Consider the following 11,466-nt stretch of genomic DNA (forward strand, 5'->3'; position numbering starts at 1 on the left):
TCCTTTTAGATTTTTTATATATGGAGGTGGGATGGATGTTTGGGTGGGCTTGGGAATTTGTTAGATTTTGATGAATTTGTAATTTTTGCAGTTTTATTTGTATTGTTTTATTGCTTTCTGGGTTGTTTTTGTTTTATTGTTTTAAGGTTTTATTGTTTTAGGCTGCGAAAGAATAACATTAATTGCCATCAATGGAGGCCACTATGAGGCCTGGGATTGCTACCGTGGAGGGGCGAGGGAGGTATGGCGGTGGGGGCAGATGTTATAGGCGAAGGGGATCGAGATATGGATACGCTCGTACCCCTTCCAATCTGCGCCCCATCCCGAGGGACGAGGGTAGGGTGAGCAAGGATTACTCACCTCCGTCACTGGTGCTGTGCAATGCCAGGTCTATAGGCAATAAAACCGCCACCCTGCGAGATTTCTTTATCTCGCAGGGGGTCGACCTGGCTTGTGTGACGGAGACCTGGGTGCGCGAAGGGGCAACAGTTACCTTACGAGAGATGGCGCCCCCGGGTTTCTCCGTCCTCCACCAGTCGCGGACTGTGGGCCGGGGGGGAGGGGTGGCATTATTAATCCGGGAAGATTGTCCTTTCAGGGCTCTACCATCGCCATCGGTCCCCGGCATTGAATGTGTTGGCCTAGTGTGGGGCTCCGAGGAGAGCTTGGCTGTCTGGCTGGTGTACCGGCCACCTAGCGCACCAGCAGCCACCCTGTCAGGCCTATTGGAGGCGGTGGCCGGCTGGGCCTTGGAGTTCCCTAACCTATTGGTACTGGGGGACTTCAACATCCATGCTGATGCCACTCCCTCCTCACAGGCTCTGGACCTGGTGTCTTCCATGGCGACACTAGGGCTCTCCCAGTTTGTTTCGGGCCCCACGCATCAAGCAGGCCACACGCTGGATTTGATCTTTGGCGTAGGTATAGATGTGATCATGTCTCCTTCGATGAAGGTGCCATGGTCTGATCACTACGCTCTGAAAGCCAGGATTGACTTTCCGCCCCCACCCTGCTTAGGTGGCAAGCCAATTTGGGCTCGCCCGCGGAGGCTGATGGACCCTGATAGATTCCGTCAGGCCTTGCGGGACCTTGCTCCCCCTGGCGACTCATTGACTGAGCTTGTTGAGGGCTGGAATATCCAGCTCCTGGCAGCCATCGATGAGATCGCACCTAAGCGCCCTCTGCGACCCCGCAAAAACCGGGCTCCCTGGTTTACCGAGGAGCTCCGGAAAATGAAGCGGGACCTCAGACGGCTAGAGCGAGTATGGCGGGGTGCCCGTGACGGAGCCTCAAGAACATCTTATAGGGCTTTTATGAAAACCTACGAGATGGCGGTGAAGGCTGCTAAGAAGTCATACTTCTCGGCCTCCATTGCATCCGCTAGCTCTCGCCCAGCGCAATTATTTAGTATAATCAGGTCTTTAACGTCCCTTGTGGGACAGCCAAATTTAAATAACAATTTGACACTTAGCTGTGAGGCATTTGCGAGCTTTTTTGCGGAGAAGGTCTTGTTGCTCCGCCATGACCTCCCTGCCAATTTGGATACAATAAAGGAACTGGAGGCCCCTCGACTGTCCTCGGGTCCGGTATTGGACCACTTCGACCGGATATCCCCAGCCGATGTGGACAGACTCCTCCGAGCTGGAAAGCCCACCACCTGTCCTCTCGACCCGTGCCCGTCTTGGCTGATTAGAGCGTGTCCAGACGAGGTGCGAGCCCTCCTGGGGGATATCATCAATTTGTCCCTTGGCACGGGGACATTCCCAGGGGAACTGAAGGAGGCAGTGGTGCGCCCGCTCTTAAAGAAAACATCATTAGATCCTTTAGATCTATCCAATTACCGCCCGGTTTCGAATCTTCCGTTCCTGGGTAAGGTGATTGAGAGAGCGGTTGCCGAACAGCTTGGTGGGTTTCTGGATGAAACATCGGCTTTGGATCCATTCCAGTCCGGCTTCCGCACTGGTCATGGGACCGAGACGGCTCTGGTCGCCCTAACAGATGATCTTCGTAGACAGCTGGATCGAGGCGGGTCGGGGCTGCTGATTCTTCTAGATCTATCAGCAGCTTTCGACATGGTCGATCACGAACTTCTGGACCACCGCCTTGCCGACGTGGGGATCCAGGGCACAGTCCTTCAATGGCTGCGCTCGTTTCTCTCTGGTCGGGGACAGAGGGTGGCGCTTGGGGGGGAATTGTCATCGCGCCACTCCTTGGTGTGTGGAGTACCTCAGGGTGCGATACTCTCCCCGATGCTTTTCAACATCTTTATGCGCCCCCTCGCCCAGCTTGTTCGGAGTTTTGGGCTGGGTTGCCATCAGTATGCCGATGACACCCAACTCTATCTGTTGATGGATGGCCATCCTGACTCGGCCCCAGACACACTGACCAGATGTTTGGAAGCTGTGGCTGGATGGTTACGTGGGAGCCGGTTGAAGCTAAATCCTTCGAAGACAGAGGTCCTGTGGCTAGGGCGGGGCGATATGGGATTGGGGGGGCAACTCCCATCTCTTGCGGGGGCGCAATTAGTGCCAGCACCGTCTGTTAAGAGTTTGGGTGTAATCTTCGACGCCTCCCTTTCCATGGAGGCGCAGATTGCAGCTATAACAAAGGCGGCATTTTTCCATCTCCGCCAAGCTAAGCAGTTGGCTCCTTACCTCTCTCGCCCTGACCTAGCCACTGTGATCCACGCGACGGTCACCTCCAGATTGGATTATTGTAACTCGCTCTACGTGGGGCTGCCCTTGAGACTGACCCAGAAACTCCAGCGGGTGCAGAATGCCGCGGCGAGACTCCTTATGGGGTCTTCGCTGCGAGATCACATTCATCCGGTGCTATACCAGCTGCACTGGCTCCCGGTGGAGTACAGGATCAGATTTAAGGTGCTGGTTTTAACCTTTAAAGCCCTATACGGCCTAGGACCCTCGTACCTACGGGACCGCCTCTCCTGGTATGCCCCACAGAGAAACTTACGGTCTTCAAATAAAAACATCTTGAAGGTCCCAGGCCACAGAGAAGTTAGGCTGGCCTCAACTAGAGCCAGGGCTTTTTCGGCTGTGGCTCCGATCTGGTGGAACACTCTGTCACAAGAGACCAGGGCCCTGCGGGACTTGACATCTTTCCGCAGGGCCTGCAAGACAGAGTTGTTCCGCCAGGCCTTTGGCCAGGGCACAGCCTGACTCCCTCCCTCGGCAATCTTCGCGGAGCTCTGGCCCAATGGTTGCCAGTGGCCTGAATTAATTAATTTTATAATGAATGATTTTAGAGTGTTGTTTATGTTATACTTTTATACTGTTTTATTGTTGTTAGCCGCCCTGAGCCCGGCTTCGGCTGGGGAGGGCGGGATATAAATAAAATTTATTATTATTATTATTATTATTGTGTGAGTGTTCTCAAGGCGCATCTGTTCCAGAAGCATTGAAGAAGCAGAAATTCCAGGTGGTTGATGGGAGAACTGCCTGGGCTCATGAGTTGGGAGCCCACCTTTGGCGAGCAGTGAAGCTGTGTCCTTCAGCTGGACTCCTCTGGGCCCTGCTGCCCTTTAGGCCTTATCAAAACCTGGGAAGAGCAGAAGGGAACAGTTAGAGGGAGGTGAAGGAGTCGTGCCCTGGGTGAGCTGCTCCATTTGTAGTGTCTTGTTTTCTGGGGGTGGTAGACATTGAACCTCAGACCTTCTGCATGCCAGTCAGCCATCCTTGCCACCACTGAGCAATGCCTATTCAACCCCTGGCCTTTGGATGAGGGACCAAATGAAAGGCTCGCTTGTAAAAAATAAATAAATGCAAATGAAGGGACAGTCAGGAACTAGAGAGAGATCTGAGGAGTGGGCTCAGGCGGGGCCAGTTTTCAGTAGAATGAAGCAATGGTTTATGCAAAGCTGTGGGCAATTGGGCAAGATCCAGGGAAACCTTGGTGGAAGACAGTTACATCTGTTCAGGCCAGGAGCTTCTCTGCCTGATGGACCCACCCCCTCTTTTGTGACTACAAGAGGAATATTTGGGAACAAGGCTGGTTTCCCCACCATCGGTCACTGTTAAGAAAGAAAAAAGATGGTTGCTTTTCCTGCTCATTTATGCGCTGCACCAAGGGCTCTATCAGAACACGGGAACACCAGAAGAGCCTGCTGGATCAGGCCAGCACTCTGTTCTCAGTGTGGGAAATCAGCTAGCAGGATCCAAGCTCAAGAGCCCGCTCTCCTCTACCATGTTATCCTACAAGTGGTATTCAGAAACACGATGGAGGCAGCGCATGGTCATCCTGGCTGTTGCTGTTTAGTCGTTTAGTCGTCTCCAACTCTTTGTGACCCCATGGACCAGAGCACGCCAGGCACCAACAGACTTCTCCTCTATTAATTTTTCTAATCCTCTTTTAAAACCATCCAAGCTGGTAGTCATCACTGCCTCCTGAAATGAGGTGCGCTTGCATCTTGTGGGGAGAAGAGAGGGACATAGCAATGGTCATGAGAAGAAGAAGAAGAAGAATTTGGATTTGATATCCCGCCTTTCACTCCCTTTAAGGAGTCTCAAAGCGGCTAACATTCTCCTTTCCCTTCTTCCCCACAACAAACACTCTGTGAGGTGAGTGGGGCTGAGAGACTTCAGAGAAGTGTGACTGGCCCAAGGTCACCCAGCAGCTGCAGGTGGAGGAGCGGAGACGCGAACCCGGTTCCCCAGATTAGGAGACTACCGCTCTTAACCACTACACCACACTGGCTCCTGGGCCAGAGAGAGGGCCAGACTCAGTTACAGACTGCAACCGTGTGCCGAGGAAGAACTCGGAGCGGAGTTTTAATGGTAGAGTTTGTTTATGTTCTCTGGGACTTATTTGTAGCTGCAGCCTGTATGCGAGTGATGAATAGCGGAAGTTGGGATGTGATCTTGCAAACACTGCAAAGACTGAACAAAGGAAGATGATAATCGACTCTCCCAGCACACCAGGTCTGAGACAACAAGAAGATTACGAAGGACTACAAACGTGAAATGGATTTTATATTCATAAGAGGTGCTGCCCAAGAGGAGGAAATAATGGCTTGCTGTAAGAATGAACAACAACTAGTAAAGGATGAAATGAATATTAAAGAAGAGATTAAATATCAACAGGAGGAATAGATGGACATGTTTGCAACAGTAGCAGAAAACCTGATTTTTAAAAAGGAAATTGTATTAAATCAAAGTAATTTGGACTGATTTGTAATGATTTGGAAATCCAATAAAAAATAATATATTTTAAAAAGGAGAGGACCCGACTCTAGTCGTGTGCTTCAGCCGCTGCACCACCTGGCCTCACCTGCCGGGGCGCAAATCTTGCTGCATCCCATTGGGCAGCATTTGTCAGTCCCTTTGCAGTGGTTGTCCTCGCAGCAATCCGTTTTGCATGGCAGCCCAGGAGGGATTTTGAACTTGGGGCACTCGCCGGGTTTTACTGTGGGGAAACACACACACAAAAGAGAGACTGTAAAACCATGGAACTCACATTTGCACAATTTCCCATGGATCCAGTCCTGTCCTCTTGAACTTATAAGCCACCCAGAGCCCAAAGGCTAGGTGATGGGCAGCACAACAGGCGTACTGCAGAACGGACTCTCCCCAGGTGGAGGAGTCCAATGGTCTGGGTCTGGGGTGTGGGCGCTTTCCCCAGGTTGGGATTTAGGAGAGTCACCCACCTTGGGAATAAAGGTTATAACAGCAGATTTTCAAATTGGGGGTGGGTGGGTGTGATGTGTGGGAATGTTCAGGGATGCAGGAGAGGATATGTTGTTTGATTATAGCCTTTCCAACTTGTGTAAACAAGTTCACAATTTAGCAGAGTAACATTCCCCTTTTTAAACTTGCAGCGGATGTGTTTGCTGAGGCTCGCTAAAGCCTCTGTAATAACTGTTCTGGTATTTCCCCCTTATTCCCTCATAAAAGATAAGGCACGACACAGTATAAAAGTATAAAAAGAGTTTACTCACATTCTGTTCACAACCAGATCCCAGAAGGCAGATTTAGCTTAGAAAAGTTATATACACCTGGAAACTCTCATAAGGAGACAGTCCCTTTGTCCTCTCTTGGCTGGAGGCCAAGAGAGCATCTTTGGCTAAGCAGATGTTGCTTCTTCGATGCATGTAGTCAAAAAGAGAGAAAGATGGCTGCCCTGCCCTGTGCTTTTGTCATTACCTGCACAGGTGAGGCCACGCCCACCTCTAGTCACATGCAGAGGAAGTCTGTCCCAGCCCAGAAGGAAACAGGAAGTTTAGCTGCTGGCTGGACAAACATTCCTCCCCATCTGTAAACATGTTCAGTCTAGGAATTTTGTACTTGACTGCTCTTGTGTTTCACATCCCACATGATGGATCCTGGAAGAGGACGTGAAGTTCCTCTGGATTCCGTGGCAGGAGATGCCTTCATCATCTCTCCCTCCCACAATGAGCCAAGACCAAGGACCCTTCTGATCCGCACTGGGTTTCTGGGGGGGGGGGGGGGTGTGTGACTGCATCCTCCCCAGGGTCCTCATAGCGTTATTTGGGAAGCAGGGGATGGTCTGCGGTGTCCTCTTTCAGCTTTCCCCACTTCGTTGGCTTTGAGAGGGTCTGGGAAGTCACACCTCTGTTCCTTTATTCTGATGTTGGTGTTGGGGTCAGTACCCTAACCCCACAGACTCTGGCACTCTCGAAAGGCAGTGTTCCCCCTCCTTTCCCAGCACAGAGAGAGTCAGCCAGCTGGCACAGGGCTGGCTCTGAATAACTCAGAATCGTAGATGACCTGAGGGCAGTGCTTTTTCTGGGGGGACGTGGGGGTGCGCATACCCTTAAACATTTTGTGAATCTTAAGTTTGGCTTCATTGAGAGTCAGTATTTCAATATGAGTAGGAAAATGAGAGGGACACAGATGGCTCTGTGGGTTAAACCACAGAGCTTAGGACTTGCCAATCAGAAGGTTGGCGGTTCGAATCCCCACGACGGGGTGAGCTCCCGTTGCTCGGTCCCTGCTCCTGCCAACCCAGCAGTTCAAAAGCACGTCAAAGTACAAGTAGATAAATAGGTACCACTCTGGTGGGAAGGTAAACGGCGTTTCCATGCGCTGCTCTGGTTCACCAGAAGCGGCTTAGTCATGCTGGCCACATGACCCAGAAGCTGTACGCTCCCTCAGCCAATAAAGAGAGATGAGCACCGCAACCCCAGAGTCAGTCATGACTGGACCTAATGGTCAGGGGTCTCTTTACCTAGGAAAATGAGAGTACCCCTAAAAAATTTTTTAAGGGAAAAAGCACTGCCCGAGGGTCATCCAGTCCAACCCCCTGCAATGCAGGAATTCCAGCTCAAGAATCCCTGACAGATGGCCATCCAGCCTCTGCTTAAAGACCTCCAACGAGAGAGTGTCCATCACTTCCCAAGGGTGTCCATTCCACTGTGGAACAACTAACTCACTGTCAGAAAGTGATTCTTAATGTTTAGTCAGGATCTCTTTTCTTGTCATTTGAATCCATGGATTTGGGTCCTCCCCTTGGGAGCAGCAGAAAACAAGGGCCAAATTGTCCATGTGACAGCCCTTCAGATATTTGAAGGGCTGTCTCACTTGAACAATTGTTTGACGTATGCAATTGTTTTGTGCCTTTTTTTTAGATACACTTGACCTTCCAATACGATTGTAATGATTGTATAATTTGTTAATTGCCATTGTTAACTACTGTGAGCTTGTATGACCTCAGCACTGTTGTTGGAATAGAAATATTACTGGTAAAACACATGGTGATTAAAAAAGATCATTAGTGGGAGGTTTTCTCAGAGACGAGGGCTACACTTGTACCTTTGAGTATTTCTCAGGAGCGCTTGAAAGCCTTTGTGCCAGAAGCACATTGAAGTCCTGGGGAATTTATAAAGCTAAGAATCTTAACAGCTGCTGAATGGCTGGATTCTGACCTCTCAGTTCTTGCTGAGCTCCTCAGTAAAAAGTGGACAAGCTCACAGGTCCCAGCTCTGTCCCATACACCCCACCTCCCTCTGATATAGGTGACATCCTACTGAAGGTGAGACTGGTGAACCCCAAGACTCTAGTCTGCTTCTGAGGGGAAATGACTTCTTACCGTTTAGTGGAGGTTGGCAAGTGTGGCCACAGTTGTTGCTGCAGCACTTCTTGTCCCCAGGACATGAATCATCTCCAGAACATTCCTCCACACATGTTCCAGCACCATCCGGTGGGGGGCAGTATCCTGGCTTCCCTGGAACAGAACAACCACATGACTTCCCAGCAGTGGAGTGGGGGTCTTTTAAGTCAGCTTACTCTGGGCTCCAGGCTCTCTTATAGATTTGTAGAGTTGGAAGGGATCTCCCAGGGTCATCAAGTCCAAGCCTCAGCTCAAGAATCCCTGCAGGTGACCATCCAACCTCTGCCTAAAGCCCTCCAAGGAATGAGAGTCCACCACCTCACGAGGGAGCCTGTTCTACTGTCAAACAGCTCTTATCATCAGAAAGGTCTTCCTGATGTTGAGTCATCATCTTCTTGTAATTGTAATCCATTGGCTTGGGTCCTACTCTTCGGAGCAGCAGAAAAACAGCTTGCTCCATCTTCCATGTGACAGCCGTTGAGGCATTTGAAGAGGGCTCTAAGTCTTCTCTTCTCCAGACAAAATATACCCAACTCCCTCAACTGTTCCTCACAAGGCTTGGCTCCCAGACCCTTGACCACCTCTGTTGCCCTCCTCTGCACACCTTCCAGCTCGTTAATATCCTTCTTAAACTGTGGCACCCAGGACTGGACATGGGACTGTATGTGTGGTTATATAATAATATAACACAAAGGGCTGGGCTGGGCAGGTGGGGAATGCAGCTGTCTTTTAGCAGCACACCAAGATCACAGCATTCCAGAATTGGAACCTCAAAGGTTCATCTAGTCCAACCCCCTGCGACACAGGAATCCCAGCTAAAGAATCCCTGACAGGTGGCCATCCATTATTACGTATAAACCTCAAGTGAAGGAGAGTCCACTACCTTCCAAGGGAGCCTCTGCCTTTGATTAACCAGCAGTTTGAAGGCCCCTTCCTGGCAGTGCTGCTTACCTTCTGACTCGCAGTCTGGCGTCTGAGAACCTGCCGTTGTCAGCTCAGCACAAAGGATGAGGAGACCCCCAAGGACCACGAGGGCAGACTTCATGGTGCAGCTTGAAGAGAGGCGTGAGTGCCAAGACCCAGCCCCTCGGGGATATATAAGCCCTCCTTGAAGAAGAGGTTGGCTTTGGAACCAGAGCCAAAAATTAGCAGGTGATGCAATGATGAGACGACAGTTTGGGTGACCTTTTCACACAAAAAAATGGGTTTTGGCAGGAAATGAAGACATTGCCTCCGGAGATTGGTTCATACCTGTTTGGGGCCATTGTTGGCAACTTTTTCCAGTCAAAACTGGAGCTTCCTGGTTCTGCTGGCTTCTGGCAGGAGTAAACCCCAGGACATGGGGAAACCCCACAGCCCTGACCTGGCTTGGCAGAAGGGGGGTTGCCTGCGAGGTGGAGGGCAACATTGCTGGTGATTCTCAATGGGCAGCTCTTTGTCCCCTGAGTAAAAAAAAATAAAACAGCAAAAATGTTACCGCTAGCAAAAGTGTAGCTGAGAGCATGAAAATATTATTACAATCAATATCAATATCCGACTCCAGCCCGTCTGCTTGAAGTCCGGGAAGGGTTAACCACCAGTAGGGGGAGTCCTGCAGATGCACATCAACTAGGAACTCCCCTGGGGTCACCACTAGGGGGCGTGCCTTGGGCCCTAACCTCCTTAGGCTTTGGACAGGGCCCCTGGAATCCTTTACTGGACTACCCTTCAGTAAGTGGGGCAAGTGATGGCGCTACCTCCCCTATTCCATCTACAGAACAATACTGAACAATATTGGCCTAACCGCCAATACCCAGACAGTTGTGACGATTTGCTACGAGGTAGGCGAAAACCAAGTGGCCGGTTCCAATTTGCCAAGTGGAAAAATTCAACGGCAACCAACGAAGGTCCATAGCAAGGTCCAGGAACAAAAGCCTTATAGAGTGGGAGGGTGGGAAACAGGAACAGCTGGCAGACCGGTAAAGAGGGTGATCCCCTGCTGCGCCTGTGTTAAATAGGGCAGGCCACACCCTCAGAGCCAGCTGATTGGCTGGCCAGGGGGTGACGCAGCTGGGGATTCCTGCAACCCCACCTCCTCTGCAGGGCGGAAGTGGCTCTGTTGAATAGCTGCATGAAACTGTGGGGAGATCTGGAACATGGTATTGGCAGCCTGAGAAGGAGAGCGGTCTTTCCCCCCTCCTCCTTCACATATCCCAAGAAGGCCACAGAGAGACAGAAGGTGTGCTGAGATAACTGAGATCACATGCAGAAGCATCACTGGTCATTCCCCAAGTTGATGAGGTTCATTTGACAACAACAAGTAGACCAAGCTTTAGGGTTATTGGCCAAGTCCTGTGGAACTCTCTGCCACTAGAGATTCAACAGGCGCCTTCTGTGCCAGTTTGCCTGCTGAAAATTTTGCTATTCCACCAGGCCTATGCAAGCAATTAAGAATAAATTGTTCCACAATGTTAATCAATGTCTGCTTTTAACTTTTTATTGTATGGGTTTGTGTTTTTATTGCTGTAAACCACACCCACACCCACACCCACACCTGTGGTGTACAAATATCTAAATGAATGAATGAATAACCGTTGCTTGAAAGCAGCCAAGGACCAGATTACAGAAGCTACCAAACTGGAAAGCATCTAGGCAACAAGGCGGACACTTTGCCAGAGAATTAGCTAATCTGTGGCTAAATTTACAACCGGTCTTGGGTGGAGCTGCATTTTGTCATCTGAGTCCCACCTGAGCCTTGAAAGTGCTGCTGGATGTGGGTGCTCAGCTGGGAACTGCGGCCAGAAGTCTTATCACAGAACATCTGCTGTGTCAGCTGCTGTAAGCTGTTCCTGGAAAAGGCAAGCTGGCAAGCTGGCACATGCCTCAGCCACATCCAGAGGAGGTTCTGGCTACTACTATAATTATTAGGACGCAGGTGGTGCTATGGGTTAAACCACAGAGCCTAGGAATTGCCAATCAGAAGGTTGGCGGTTTGAATCCCCGCGACGGGGTGAGCTCCCATTGCTCAGTCCCTGCTCCTGCCCACCTAGCAGTTCAAAAGCACGTCAAAGTGCAAGTAGATAAATAGGTACCGCTCCGGCGGGAAGGTAAACGCCATTTCCGTGCGCTGCTCTGGTCTGCCAGAAGCGGCTTAGTCATGCTGGCCACATGACCCGGAAGCTGTACGCCAGCTCCCTCGTCCAGTAAAGCAAGATGAGCACCACAACGCCAGAGTCGGTCACGACTGGACCGAACGGTCAGGGGTACCTTTTCCTTTACTATTATTATTATTATTATTATTATTATTATTATTATTATTATTACCTTACCCTGACTTTCTCCCTGATGGGACTCAAGGCAGCTTAAAGATAATAATAATAACCACTAAAAGCATAGAATAAAACA

The 11,466-nt window shown here is 50.3% G+C and overlaps 1 protein-coding gene across 2 annotated transcripts; it reads right to left on the reverse strand.

Moving 5' to 3' along the window:
- Positions 1–3,390: 3,390 nt before the first annotated feature.
- Positions 3,391–9,258, reverse strand: LOC310708887 (WAP four-disulfide core domain protein 18-like). 2 transcript variants are annotated; one of them, XM_083507805.1, is made up of 4 exons: positions 9,034–9,258; positions 8,062–8,196; positions 5,284–5,418; positions 3,391–3,555 (listed from the first exon to the last, which is right to left on the reverse strand). In XM_083507805.1, exons 1-4 carry the CDS (start codon positions 9,125–9,127, stop codon positions 3,539–3,541), a joined length of 381 nt encoding a protein of 126 aa, XP_083363931.1. In that variant the 5' UTR covers positions 9,128–9,258; the 3' UTR covers positions 3,391–3,538. The 2 variants fall into 2 exon arrangements, with proteins under 2 accessions (XP_083363931.1, XP_083363932.1); XM_083507806.1 differs by having other exon boundaries at positions 5,274–5,418.
- Positions 9,259–11,466: the final 2,208 nt, after the last annotated feature.

The sequence above is a fragment of the Podarcis liolepis genome (genome assembly GCF_965112155.1).
Source record: "Podarcis liolepis genome assembly, chromosome: 6".
In the NCBI taxonomy this organism is placed as follows: Eukaryota; Metazoa; Chordata; class Lepidosauria; order Squamata; family Lacertidae; genus Podarcis; species Podarcis liolepis.